At 40.5% G+C, this 15,073-nt stretch overlaps 1 protein-coding gene across 3 annotated transcripts in view; it reads right to left on the bottom strand.

Moving 5' to 3' along the window:
• The window catches only part of nup214 (nucleoporin 214), a 115,338-nt gene that overhangs the window by 16,904 nt on the left and 83,361 nt on the right, over positions 1-15,073 (bottom strand). For 2 of the 3 annotated variants that reach the window (XM_084694086.1, XM_084694087.1), the window contains exons 30-33: positions 11,194-11,261; positions 10,865-11,036; positions 8,417-8,572; positions 924-1,095 (exon numbers count right to left, since the gene is read on the bottom strand). In XM_084694086.1, coding sequence (XP_084550212.1) covers positions 924-1,095; positions 8,417-8,572; positions 10,865-11,036; positions 11,194-11,261 — 568 coding nt within the window. The remainder of the gene's footprint in view (positions 1-923; positions 1,096-8,416; positions 8,573-10,864; positions 11,037-11,193; positions 11,262-15,073) is intronic. The other variant, XM_084694088.1, reaches the window with a different exon arrangement.

Raw genomic sequence — 15,073 nt, 5'->3', positions numbered from 1 at the left:
CCAGTGTGAAATGGACGCGGTCCTGAACTGCCCCTCATGCGTAAAAGAACAAACACCTCACATGCAGGACGCTCTCACACGTGTTAAACATGGAGGTAATTGAAGTATGTTTTCAAGCATTTTTTATACTTATGTTCTGTGGAAGCCAGCGAATCAGTGAGCGAATACGGAGGACGACGAGTAGGAGAAGAACCACATTTTTTTAAACAGCTTTTTGTGCAACAGTGGCTGATTGACTGACTGTGACAAATGTTGATCACGGGTGACATCAAAGTTGATGTTTGACAGTTCAGATTGAGGTTGCATTTCCAAATATCAGACCTGTATCCAATTTAAAACCCCATATGAAAAGTGCCCAAATCTGATAGACAAAAAATGTGAGATTCAATGCGCTTTGGGCTGTTCACACTGTCATCCAAGTAACAGACTTGTGTCCCATGAGGATTTTTGGGGGGGATTTGCTGTAGTGTGAACGTAGCCAGAGAAGCAGGGAGAAGCAGACAAACTTAATCTGTGAGCATTATGGCCCCAGAATGGGATTATCTGGGTACAATAATCTACCTCGGCATGGCTCTGTGGTTTTGTGCATGGCTCAGCTTCGGCTTCCTAGCTATGCCTTGCACGAGGCCAGTTTGATTTGTGTTGGTTTTCATAATCATTGATGGGTAGTGTGGGGTAAAGTGATAAACCAATCCCCTTTTCTTCCATAATATCACAAATTTGGTTTGAAAATCATGGTAGGTATTTTATAGTGAAATGCTTGATAATAAATTGCTAATTGAGTTTTTGTTAAGTCTAAGGCTACAATGTACTACTCTTGAGGTTATTGTGACATGTTCCATTGTAATCCTAAACATAACTTTATTTTCCAAAGGAAAATATAAAGAAACAGACATTGCAACTTGAGTGAATGATGCTCTTACCCGAATCCTCCCATGTTGGCGGCTGCTGTACCCTCTCCAAATACTTTGCCGGCCGTGGATCCCATAGGACTGCTGAAGGAGGGGGCGGAACTGAAGGCTGCAGCTCCCCCAAACGCCGGGGAGCCCCCAAAAGCTGGTGGGCTACCAAACACTGGGGCGCTGCCAAAGCCACCTACATTGGGTAAGGGGTAGGAACAAATTTGCGGTTGTTGAGAAGCAGGGGTTGAGAAGAATAAATAGAGAAAAAAAATAGTGGCGTTTGCTGTAAAAAAAAAAAAAAGTACAATACAATAAAAATCATTAATTATAAAGTGTAAAGGCCAGAGAGAATCCTTGTGCCCAAGCAGTATTCCAAATGGCAAAATCCATTGCAGCAAAGTAATTGCTAGTTTTACTTATCTAAGCATGTGTACATCCCTTGGTGTGCCATGCCGATTGGCCTTGATGAGAATAATTAAATGGTATCACATTTAAAATGTCCATGTTCAGGGACAGTCACATGAACAAACACCAACTCATGCACTCACACACTACACACACAGAACCAGTGTTAATGGGATTCAATTGCCAACCAGACATACTGGGCTATGAAGGGGAGAGCTGTTTAAAGAGAGGAGAGCGCTGAAATTACAGCCGAGCTAACGGCATGCCAGGGTGAATAATTGATTGAGCTAATGTAATAGGATTACATTCCTTGGATCTAGGCCAATATAGTGAGGAGAAACATTCAGGAACTCAGGGGAGTTTAGGGATAGATGCTACCTAAAGTATACTAATACAGCTACGACAAAGGCTCACTGGAAATCTTTGTCGAGCTTGCACACTTTTTGGATTTGATGATGCTATGTGTGGAAAATCCCACACTAACCTACTCTGTCTGCCTCCCTCTGTCCTGGTGGGCGGGGCCTCAGGAGTAAATAAAGGCAGCCAGGTTATGTGTCGTAGCTCTTTGTTCTCAGCTCGCTGGCCTCGTGCATGTCTTACCCCCAATCCTTTGATCTGTGTCTATGATATGCAAGTGTCCTTTGATTTGACTGCATTCATCGAAGCCTTAGGTCACTATTGATTACTGTATGATTCATTAACTATGTCCATATGTTTAGCTTACTCCTTTTGTTTCTTATGTTTTCTGTTATCAGACAAACCAGATTGAATGGATTTGAACAAACTGATCAAATAAGACTGGATTGAAACCCCTGCCTGTGCTCATTTGTCCTAACAGACAAACCATTGAGTTGGTGATATCCTCAGAACCAGAATAGCTGGATGATATCAGTAGCCATACAACTACAATATTTTACACTATGGTTGGTGTTGCTATGGTTGAATGGTGTGACTCTGGATATTAGCAATTGGCTAAAATAGCTGAGTGTAGGGTGCTTGCAATGAAAGGGGCAAAAAATTTGCAGTGTTGTGACTGCTTCCGTCCAAAGGAAGTTTTGGTTTGAGGTCACACTGTGCTACGACTAAGGGAAGTACTGTAGCATTTTTGCAGTGCTGGTTTGGAGAGATAAGGTGACTAGTTGTAGCTCATATGATAAAGGAGGATGCATAGCTTTTTCAACCAGAAGGAGTTGGTGGGATGGCTGGGGAGGAAGTGGTGTGTACGATAGAGAACCACCAGCCTCTGTTTCAGAACTTAGTCATGGAAAAAAGTATTGGCAGTGACATACATTCTGTGTTTGCAAAGTTTGCTGCTTCAGTTGTTGTGGTTATGTTTCACATTGTTACTCAATTATTGTGATCAGAAGAATTATAAATAAAAGCTTCATCGGTCCCCCCAAAATGAAATTTATTAAAAAAAAACACATTTTACAGTTTGGGCCTCGGCATAAAATTACTACCAACATCATTTCACTAAGTTATGTCATCAGCACATGAGAGAGTGTGAAGTAGTTCTATTTAGGTGAAATCACCATTCTGATTGACTGCTGTAAAAGAGGGGACTATTTGCATATATTGAACGTTTATGCCAATAAAAGCTTGTAAAACCTATGAAATGTGTATGACTGTTTTTCAGCATTCCATAGAAAAATGTGGAAAAATTATGCACAAATACTGAACCAGAGGGTCAGATGGCTGAGTGGTTAGGGAATTGGGCTATTAATCAGAAGGTTGCCGGTTCGATTCCCCAGCTGTGCATAATGAAGTTGTGTCCTTGGGCAAGGCATTTCAGCCTACTTGCCTCGGGGGGAATGTACCTGTACTTACTGTAAGTCGCTATGGATAAGAGCCAAATATGTAAATGAAGAGGCAAATGTAAATGAACCAACAAACTTTGCAAAACAACATTTGAGAAATTGACCATTGAGACACAGGAGCTGAGAAGCAGCGTGCAATTCTCCCAGAAGGACATTGATGATCTAACAAAGAAAAATCTCAGAGAGAGACAATTGCTTGTGCTGAAACCAAAACAAAGCAGGGAAATTAGCAGAGATGACTGAGAAAGTGGACTACTTGGGAGTCAAACAAGAAGGAATAACCTTATTGTTGATGACATTCCTGAGGCCCAGAATGAAAACTGGAAGGAGACTGAGGACAAAGTCAGGTGTGTATTCAATGAGAGAATTCACCTGGATAGTAGTCAGATGGTGATTGAACGTGCACATAGGACTGGCAATCCAGGGCTCGACATTAACTTTTTGAGGCACTTGTCCTTTGGACAAGTATATACACGTTTCACTTGTCCGTACAAAAAAGTCACTTGTCCGGGTAAAGATTCATCATTTTATATATATATATATATATAAATAAAAAAATGGTGTTGACATTTCTAGTTTGCTAGCGTTGGCAGTGGTGTACCTAGCAAGCTTTAGCAGCATTTGTATCGGTTAAATGTATGTAGTTAAATATCAGCTAATATTCAACTGTAAAGTAGGCTATATACACCAGTGGTGATTTTAGATCCTTTTTAGGGGTGCTCAAACACCCCTAAAAAATATATATTATTCTTTAGTTTTTTTATTCATTCAATATTTTGCATAATAATACATAAATCTATTAATAGTTTTCAAGTGAATTGAGGGATTTATATTAGCAAGGGGGTTTAGCACTTTTGCAAGGCACTGTATTCATGTCACATCAATTGGGGGCTGAGCACCCCTAGAGGTCTGATTCTAGAATCGCCCCTGCTCAGACGCTCTCACACCAAACCTTGTACTTCACACGCTGAGAAGGCAACGCCAACCAAGTAGTCCTGCTAACAATGTAAACAGTAATAGACGAGGTGCAGGCCCACAGAGTGAAGCAACATAGACACGCGAACACCCGTGAAAGCTCGTCTTGCGGCCATTTCTCTTATTTTAGATACAGTATATACAGTTTAGATAGCTTGCAAATACTGAGGATAGCCTACCGAAGTAGAGTTAGCCAATGTTGTAGCGATGCTAGATAACGTTAGTTTGCTAGCTGTATAACATTTCACTGGGTCTTACAGCGTTATTTACTGAATTTATTATGAAATGTTCTACTAGCCATTTGCCTACTTGAGCAAGTCACAGTTTTGTTTAAGCCCTGATAGTGTACTTGCGAGGACACCGTAAATAATTCATCTTTCAAGTAATAAGCCCCCAATCAAGTGTTTAGCATTAAATTAGCTGCACAGTCCGTAGAGAACTTGGGACGAAGCCACTTATTTTGTGTTTTGCTAATGTAGAATTCGGTCAAATACATTCGGTAAAATAGACATAATAATTGGAACATAACGTGAAGTAATATAGCATTTTATTTAGTTTGAACTTGTCCAGTGGGACAAGTAAAGTTCTCTTCCACTTGCCCTACAAAAAATCCACTTGTCCCGGACAAGCAGACAAGCCTTAATTTCGAGCCCTGCATCCGGATATACTGGAAAGAGACCTAGGCCTATCATGATCAAATTCCTCAGATACAAAGATAAAATGGCTGTTCTGGGAAAGGCCAAGTATCTGAAAGGTACCAACATCTATGTGAATGAGGACTACAATGAAGCAGTCAGGCAAAAGCGTAAGGAACACATTCCAGCCATGAAAGCTGCCAGAGAACGAGGTGACATAACCTACATCCGACATAACAAGCTTATTGTTCATAACCCTGCCCAAAAGCATAAGAATTAGAAAGGCAACAATGGCCAGGAGCTGGAGCTGGAGACAGGAACTGGAGCGAGAAACTAGTTTGCTGGTTTCCTTAAAGGGCTCATTCACTGCAAAACCAAGTTTACCTTATCATAGTTGAATAACGACAGTTCGGTGTAGGGGTGGGCGATATGTTCAAAATCTTCTATCACGGTCTGAGTAATTTGATATCACGGTTACGGTATATATCACGGTATAGTAATTGTTCTGTAAATTCAAATTAAGAAATGCTACAAAATAACCATACCATACTTCATCACACTCGATTATTTATTACAAACAAAACCAACTGCCTCACGAGACAACACTTGAGTTAAAAACAAAAATTATGAGTACGAGCGTTCCGATGCGCAGTCATGCCATCCGCGTGGTGACCTAGTCACAGCTCAATACGGATCCGTAATGCCCTCCGACGAATTTCAAAATGAGTGACAGCAATCAGTCTGAGTTTTACTATCCATATCTAACTTCGGTTTCTGCGTATCGACCTCGTTAAAGCTCGGTCGATATGTTAAAGCCTCAGTTTGATATTTCCCGGAATGACCTCACTCTCAGTTAGCCTTCAATAGTCATCCTAGATCAAGAATGCTAGCCACGCCACCAGTGTAATTTTGCAAAAATAATTTTACAATACGAGACATAAAACTTGAACAACAAATTGAATTGGTTACCTGCACAATGGGTCATCAAATATATATCTAATTAGCATCGCTTAGACAAAATACAATCCGTTCCGTCAGACCAACGCAAATGTGCTTGAAGGTCGAAAATAGCAAATGAAATAAAAGTTAAACTACAATTCTAAGTATCCCAAGAATGCAATTTATATGATGGCTTATATACAATTCAACAACCACATTTAATTGACACGTGTAATAAAAAAATATAGTATAAAATTATACCGCGGTTGAAACGGTATAGCCAATTCTCTCCCCTTTCTACCGTCGCACGGTATATACCGTCATACCGCCCAGCCCTAGTTCGTGGGTTAAATGGACATACAGGGAACCTCAAAGTCCATTGACTTCTTTCTTATGCAAATCTCACAATTTGAAACTGCTGCTGTAAAATGGTCGGTTTCCAAAAATCCCCCGTTGTGACGTGGCAAGAGCTAACTTTTGGGGCGTGACAAAGGTACAGACCAGAGCCAAAAAATGTTCAACGTTTTTTTGACAGTTTTACAGCAGCAGTTTCAAATTGTGAGATTTGCTCTGGGAAGAACAGTATTAATAACAGTATACTATCACTATTCTCCCAGTTCTTAGTAAACTGATGGCGAGAATAGTCCACTCACAAATACAGGAATACTTTGGCTGTAACAGCTTGAACACAGATTTCCAAAATGGTTATAGACAATAATTCAACAGCTCAAGGGAATAAGGATAATTTAAAGATAACTGGTGCAGTATTACTTGATTTTAGTGCGACATTCAATGTCATACATCACAATCTACTTATCGGTAAACTAGAATGCTATGGATTTAGTCCAACCGTCATCCAATTTATGAAGTTATCTCACAAGTAGGACGCAACGGGTTTATTACACTGGCAGCTGGTCAGAACATATTGATACCATAGTAAAAAAGATGGGTTGTGGTATCTCTATGGTGAGGAAATGTCTTATGTCCCTATGCACATTGTGGGACAGGTGGCTACATCTTTAATTTTATGTCACCTGGATTATTGTGCACCTGTAAGGTCATCTACATCTAAAGGTCACCTAAAAATTACAAACTGCCCAAAACAGAGCTGCCAGGTTAGTATTACATTGTCCCATAAGAACAAACTATCAGTATGCACCGTCGACTTTCATGGTTAAGTGTAGAGAACAGGCTGGTTTTCAAGACAACTAAGTTTTTCAGAGACAAAGTATTTTTCTCAACCCGTTTTCTTATATAACCAAATTGTAAGGTGTGATCAGGTTAATTCTCATTTGACTAGGTCAGCTGATGATGGCCAGATAATGCTACCATGCCCAAACTCAAATGCTTTAAAGAGAACAGTTATTTATTGTACCATCAATCTTTGCAATAATTTCCCACTGAATATACGTAAAATGAATAGCAAAGTCTCTTTCAGGTACCATCTGAGAATGCACTATTTAAAATTGAGTGTGGAGTAGGGAATGGACATATTTACTGTATGAATATAATAATTAATGTAATACTGTAATAACGTATGCTCAATAATTTCTGATGATGTTTATAATGATGTCTAAAATGTATCCTGCCTTTAGATTATCATGAAGTGATTTTTTTTTCTCTTTGTTGGACCCCAGGAAGATTGGCTCCCATTTTGGTGCCATTAGTCCCATTTTGGTGACAGCTAAAGGGGATCATTTTAACAATAAACAGAGACTGTTTTAGCAGTTGCTTGTGAAACAGTTGACTGTGTGAATTACGTTCAGGCTGAGATAGGAAGAGACATGTAAGGTTCATGGGTTAATAAGGTGATTTTGCTGCTAAGGGGCAATTTTGTGATCCGTGAGAAATAATAGAGACTGCTTAGTTTTAGAAACCCTAGGGGTGACTTTATCCTGTAAAGTAAGGATTGAGCCAAACAATGAGTTGATCAGAGGGAGGACTTTGTGATGGACATGTATACTGATTGGATTGACTAATGTTAGAACTATCCTGTATCAAAGACAGTGTCTGTCTTGGTTGTAGTACAGGGGCGAATCTATAGATTTTCATTCGGGGTGGCAATGGGGTGGCAGAAGGAAGTTGTTGGGTGGCCTCCTGTAGGTGAATCTAAACCCAAAGTAGGAGGGTACAGTACTCCCTATGGTAAATGATTAGGCTATAACATTGTAGTTTAAATTAAACAGTAACGTTAATATTATTTATTGAAATGTTCTGTAATGTACAAATAATATTTTTCCATGGGAAGATTGGGGTGGCAGTATTTTTTATTGGGGTGGCAATAGATGGATCACAAAGATCTTTGTTAAAGTACTTTTGGTATTAATAAAAATTTGGTTTAACACAGCATCCTGACTATTTTCTCATACAGTTACTGCAAAAATTCCACCCCAGCATTCAAAGAGGAGAAAAACACTCCAATTAAAAGGCATGGTGTAATTACCCCGTAACATCTTGCATTATACGTGGTAGGCCACCTGCTATCTTACATACACAATGTCAAAACAAACGATTGAATAATTGGATTTAATTAATTTGCTTTGATTCAGTGTGTGATATTCTACAGTTTACAAGTTTGATGTGAGTTCCTCTAATTTGGATAGTTGATGATCCAGTGTGTCAATGGGGACCGGAATGTCATGGGTTGAACAGAAGAGCAACTACATTTGACAATGGCCCAACGGAATTAATTAACTTTCCACTACTGTGACATGTTTTGAAGATTAGTGGGGTTATGCTGTACCTGGTTTGGCTGGGGTGGAGAAGGATCCAAACCCTTGGGCAGCCACACTCCCTCCACCAGTGCTAAAGGTACCGCTGGGTTTCTGTTCTCCGAAGGATGAGGTCTGGCCGAAGCCAAAGGTCTTGGCCCCGCTGCTACCAAACAGACTACTGGAACCTGGCGAAGGAAGAGAGGAGGGGAGTTGTTTTATTTATTTATTTACACTTGCATAAACACAGAAGGTTCTTATTGTGGTTTACTTGGTGTGCAAGTACCCCATATCATTTAGAGACAAGGTGCACAAGTAATTTATTAACTTAAACTCAGAGCTAGGATGTGTAATTGTTTTTGTTATACTGGTTGAAGGTCTCTTTCACATCCTGATAGCAATCAATAATTTAAGTGGTCTAAATGTGGAAAAAATAGAAAACTACTATTCTACTATTCTGATGAAGGGACAGGACTATTGACCAATTATTGCATTTGGGCCGAAAGTAATGATAGGATGTCCTTCCTGTCTGTCAATCTATATTTACGCTACGCCGTGCAGCTTGTTTGCGCAATCACATCATTAGCACAGGTTCCTTGTTGCTTTGCAGAGCGAATGATGGGGGGCGAACTGCAGCAACCTTGTGTTCCTCCTGAATCACAAGTAAAAGCAAAAACTAAAAGATTGTTTTAGAAACAAACAAATGAAAAACGTCGAGATCAAAAGCAGTCAACAACATCAACATAGGCATTGCTTTTCCACGCAGGATAATATGCGGGAATTGAAGGAACTGAAAACCAACGCGATGATTGCTGTTTTTCTTTTGGACAGGTAATTACATGGTTGGATTTGTTTCAATATATTTTGTTAATGTAATTAAGTTTGTCAGCTCATGTAGTTTGTGTACATGTTAGTGTATGTGTGATAGAGGAGGCGTGGCTTTGGAGACACCTCTGAAGCGAGGGAGGGCTTTCAAAGCTAGCTTGCTAACTGCTAGCCTCTCTAGATTACACAATAGCTTTAAGGACTGGTCAGTTGAGGAGCTTGCCAGCTTTAAAAAATGGTAAAGGAAAGACAGAACTACAAGACAGAAATGTTAAATGTTTTAACTGGACCCAGCAGAGTACAAGACATATTTAGCAAGCGTGTACAATTCTGTCTGCACAGAAAGGAGGTGGTATTTGTTTTTACATTAACAGTGGCTGGTGTGTAGATGTGACATTGATTCTGCAACATTGTTCCCCAGATCTGGAATCATTTTTTATAAACCCTCCGGTAGAAGGCTGCGGTCCATCAGGACCAAAACCTCACGCCATAAGAACAGTTTCTTTCCATCTGCTACTGGCTTCTTCAAAACAGCCAAGGACTCCCACTGACATTTAACTATTATTTAATATTAGTCCATCCGACACCTGTTGGACTATGCACAAGCCACTTTAATTGCACTACTGCCCATTCATATTCTTATTTTCATATATATTTTATTTATATTTTATAATTTACATTTTAAATCGATTTATGTTATTGTTAGTTCTTAGTATTAGTCAGACTAATGTACTTTTCTACTTTTTGATTTACGATCCGTATGTCTATTGTTTGCACCTTCAGGCCACAGTAAATTCCGTGTTTGTGTAAACCTACTTGGCAAATAAAACCAAATTCAGATTCTGCACCAAGGTTCACAGCTTTCAGTTCTCCACCCACAACTCCTAAAACATCTCACAGATGTGACATTAAAATTACAACCATGTGAGGACAATCAAGGGCCCAACGTCATCCCCTGCATTCAAACTCAGTTGATGTTCAACTATGAAGCAGTGCATGTACACCTACCCTTTTGATCTTTGCTTCATTTTGATCTGTCTCCCTTTAATAGGTGCCGAAATTCTATGGCCATTTTGGCAGACCTGTTCCCAGACGTTGAACATCCACTCAAAAGGCTATATTCTAGCGGGGGGCATTTTGACTATATTGAGACAGTGTGTATTTGCACAAAACATTGGTTATGTAGTTTATCACTCAATTTCAAGAAAAACACCACATTTAAAATAAAAATGGCTATTGAGTGTTGTGTGGATGGATGAGTCGTGTGTCGTCATGTAACCAAAGGCCAACACTGTGAATGAAGTTCAACATAGCCAGGATATCTTTTTGTTAGCTGGCTTTACTAAGCCTAACCCCTTAATTACACGGCAGGGTACGTTGAGTCTTCAGACAGGGATGTTGTTACTGACACGTAAAGGTTGCCAGAAGGCGCTTCTTGTATGGAGCTAAAGGCAAGGTGGGAAAATGTACTTGCCTTTGTCAATCAGTCATTATTTTCCGTGTTGTTAGTTTGTGATTATTTCATTACAATGTTTGTTGTTTAGTCTTTCAATCCTTGAGCAAAATGTAATTTATTGGCATATATAAATTACCTGTCAGACATCTTTCCTCTGCTTTGACACACAGTTAAGGCTTTATTATATTAATCTACTTACCTGGTTGGCTGGGTTGGCCAAAGCCCCCGGTGCTTGGTGTAGCTCCAAAGGGGTTCTTGCTGGCTGCATCATCACTAGGTTTTCCCCCCAGACCACTAAAAAAAACCCCACAACCAGGGGCGGCTGGGGCAGTGGAGCCTGACCCAAACAGACCCCCGCCAGATGGCTGCTGCTGCAGGAGTTAGACAACAGGGAAAAACAAACAGTCAGAAAGGTGCTGAGGTTTAAGAGTGAGTTATTGTGTACGTGTCTAAATGCTTTAATCAAAGAGAAATATTTACATATACAAACACAAATATTTTGGGATGCTATGACTGTGACAATGTTACCTGTCCAAAGACACTCCCTCCACTGGGCTGCTGTCCAAACACTGAAGAGGTGGCGGAGCTTCCGAAAGCTGGAAAGAGAAAAAACAGTAGTACTATATACTGCTACTGATGTGTGTAGGAGAAAATTACTAGAGCAGTATTCATTTCATCAATGAAAACTGTGACAGTTAAGGTGTTAAGTAGTTGTGTGAGTAGTTAATGTTTTTACCATTTGCCTGTTTGTCATATTACGAAAGTTAGTGTTGAAGTCACTCAATATAATAAACATTACGGATCACTGAATATCAATAATTTGTAAGGAAAGTAGGCTTGTTAAGGCATGTTTTCTAGTCAGGTTTTGGGGGCGTGAAGTCAGTTGAATTTTGATTATTGTCTTTTGTTATTGTCACTTAGTTTTGCTCACGCCACCACCCATAAACTACGATGAGTGATGGCATGCTTACTGTAAGGTTGTTTACTACTATGGATGTTAATTACACTACACAAATGACTATCGCTGCTGGTGAAACATTCGACAAAGGAACTCTAAAAACGTATTTATTTGGAGTACATGCAAGATGGAAATGAGACATTACAAGATTTACAACATTGACGTTGTCTGCTGTGAAACGTTCCGTTTTGTACTTGGGTAAGTTTAATATCCATCTGCCCAGCTTAGGGACTATGTGAGGGTCTAGCTATACATAGGCAAGTGTGTTCATGTTAGGTTACTCTTATGCTAACCATCCAGAAAATCATTATACATGCTTTTGCATGCTTGCCTTAGTCAAGCAGTTGTTAGCACTGCAGTCCATATGGTTGGGGTGGAGTGAACCAGCTATTGTTCCCACCCATTACTCATCTATGGGAAGAGTGAAAAAGTTCAAAATATTTCAAGGGGATTTTCAACACTAGTTGATTTAGGGTAATTAACATTCAAATTTGCATATCTTTGAATATTTAAAAGCTTATAATCTGCACTTTTCTGATGTGTGAAAAACTGAATTGACTAACATGCAGACCAAAATATCAGAATGTCATAATTGTGACAAATATATTGATGAGATAACACGCTAGACATTTTCCAAAGACAGATTAAAACCTATCTTTTTACCAAAGCATTTACCAAAGCACGGATGGTGCTTTAATTAAATTAGCAGGGGGGGATGGGCTGAGGCATAAATTTTGGGCGAAAATACTGTACTTGAAAAAACACAAATTATTAAGACTTCAAAATTACTTGGTAAATTCATACAATATATTCATACATATTGTCTCTAAATAATTCTAACAGTTTTCAAGTACCTCGTCATTAATATGAGTGTTTAAGGATTTTCCAGGACTTAAATTTCAAAAAGTCAAATTCAAGTACTTTAGCACTTTAAGCACCTTGTACGAACCCTGCGTTCAGTAACATCTGATATAGGTGAATGTAAGAGGAAACAATATATTGTGAATAATTGAAAAAGCATGCTCGGCTAAATGCTAGCACTATCTGCACGTCTCCTTTACTATGGAAAGTTGTTTTAACATTTAATCAGTAGACTAGTTGCAATTTAGTAAAAATGTAAATGTAATTTTGAGTTTTATTTAAGATATCTATTAAACAATGTTGACATGTTACAAAGCGTCTGCTAAATGACTAATTGTAAATGTAATTGCTACATGTGAACATATTTGGACTAGTCAAAACTAGTGCTGTCAAACGATTAAAACATTTAATCGCGATTATTCGCATTAATGTCATAGTTTCAAAATTAATCGCACATTATTCTATTCACATCTATTCTAAATATCCCTTGATTTCTTTTTGTCCCGTTCTTTTTTCAAATTTTAATACTCTTATCAACATGGAAAAGTGGTTTGGATTGCTTCGTGCACATTTTTTTTAAATTGAAAACAACATTGCAATCACCCGGCTTTGACGAGGGGGCGGAGAATTCGCATGAATTGCATCAGCTGTGTGCTTGGCCATCAAGTGGTATTTCAGACTGGACGTGCTGCGATGATTGCTCAGTTTACAACGACAAAACACACAGATCACTTTGGTCTTGTCAATTGAATCATTTGGCAACTTTTAAAAAGTAAACTTTCCATTCAGAATCTTATTGGCATCCATTTCGGTGTCTCGCGCTCGCCATCCACTCAAAACGTAACATTAGCCTACTACCAGAGAATGTCTAATATCCGTTAACGGGCTCTGCTATTACTCTTTACCCGGCTTGCAAGCTAAACAAGTGTGTGTGGCGTGCCTGTTTGCGGTCCATGTTTGCAATAGCATACAGTGTACAATAGCATATTGAAAGCGACAAACATTGCAGAGGCAGCCTCGTCTGGCAGCCTCGGCGCAAAAAGACTTAGTCGCACAAGACAGGGAGTCTACCTGCGGGAGTCCACCGAGGAAGGCCGACGAGGCGGATCACCTCTTTTGATAAGTATCAACCTATTCATATTCAGATTATATTCTACCAAGAACTTATTCATAGCTAGCATGCGTTTCCTCAGCATTCCTGTTCATTACACCACCCGTAGACGTAGATATGACAAAGTATATACGGTCAACTTCTAACCTTCGCTACCTATCCAGATCTTCTCCACCTGCCCTCTCTCTTAGGGCTCTGGAACTTCCAGTCTACTGTGAACAAAGCAGACTTCATCCCGGCATCCCATGCTTCTCTTCATGCCTTTGCGCTGACAGAGACGTGGATCCGCCCAGAGAACACTGCAACTCCAGCCGCTCTCTCCGTCAACCACTCCTTCACTCACACACCCCGCTCAACCGGGTGGGGTGGTGGGACAGGTTTGCTTCTTTCCCCACATATTAAATACACATCCACACCACTTTCTGTTACTGCCAAATCATCTGGACACCATTATGTGATGCTAACTGATCCTATCAAGGCATGCTTAATTGTTCTTTATCGCCCACCAGGACCGCTAGCCGGCTTTGTGGAGGAGCTGGACATGCTCCTCAGCGTCCTCCCGGATGATGGAACGGCCCTGATAGTCCTTGGGGACTTCAACATCCACCTCCAAGGAACGCAGGCCGTCGACTTCTTGTCTCACCTGACTTCCTTCGACCTGACGCTGCTGAGCACACCGGCGACCCTCCAGGCAGGCAAACAGCTAGACCTCATCCTGACACGTAACTGTATCACTGACTTAACCTCTGTAACCCCACTGCACATTTCTGATCACTACTTTATCCAATTCTGTCTCTCTCCCTCCTCCTACATCCCCTCCCCTCATAACTTTCCGGCGCAACCTCCGCTCCCTATCCCCCTCCCATTTCTCCTCTATTGTAACATCCTCCCTCCCATTGACGAGTTCTCATCCCACCCCACTAACACTGCCACTGACACCCTGTTAACCACTTTAACTGCATCACTTGACACTCTCTGTCCCGTCAACCAGGCCTGCACGATCTTCTCCCTCCTGCCCGTGGCTTATGGATGTTATTTGTGAAGAACAGTCCACCCTTTGAGCAGCTGAGAGGCGATGGTGCAAGTCCAAAGACAGCCTGGACCTTGATAAGTATCACTCCCTCCCTAAATCCTTCTCTTCTCACATAACTGGTGCTAAAACCCTCTACTTTCTGAACAAAATGAACTCTGCTTCAAACCCCCACAAACTTTTTTCTACCTTCTCCACCCTTCTTAACTCCCCTCCCCCACCACCCCCCCCCCTCCACCTTGACAGCAGGCAACTTCTCCTCCTTCTTTGAGAAAAAAGTCGCCAAAATTAGCAGTCGGTTCCCTAAACCCACCTTTCCTACCCCCTCACCCTCCATGACTGACCCAACTAAATGTCTAAACTCTTTCTCTCCCCGGTCCGAGTCAGAGCTCTCTGACCTCATTCTCTCTCATCGCCCCAACTCCTGCCCCCTTGATCCTGTCCCCTC

This window comes from Hypomesus nipponensis, chromosome 27 (assembly GCF_054491055.1).
Source record: "Hypomesus nipponensis isolate SF chromosome 27, ASM5449105v1, whole genome shotgun sequence".
Classification (NCBI taxonomy): Eukaryota; Metazoa; Chordata; class Actinopteri; order Osmeriformes; family Osmeridae; genus Hypomesus; species Hypomesus nipponensis.
This window is presented reverse-complemented; position numbering and strand designations above follow the sequence as displayed.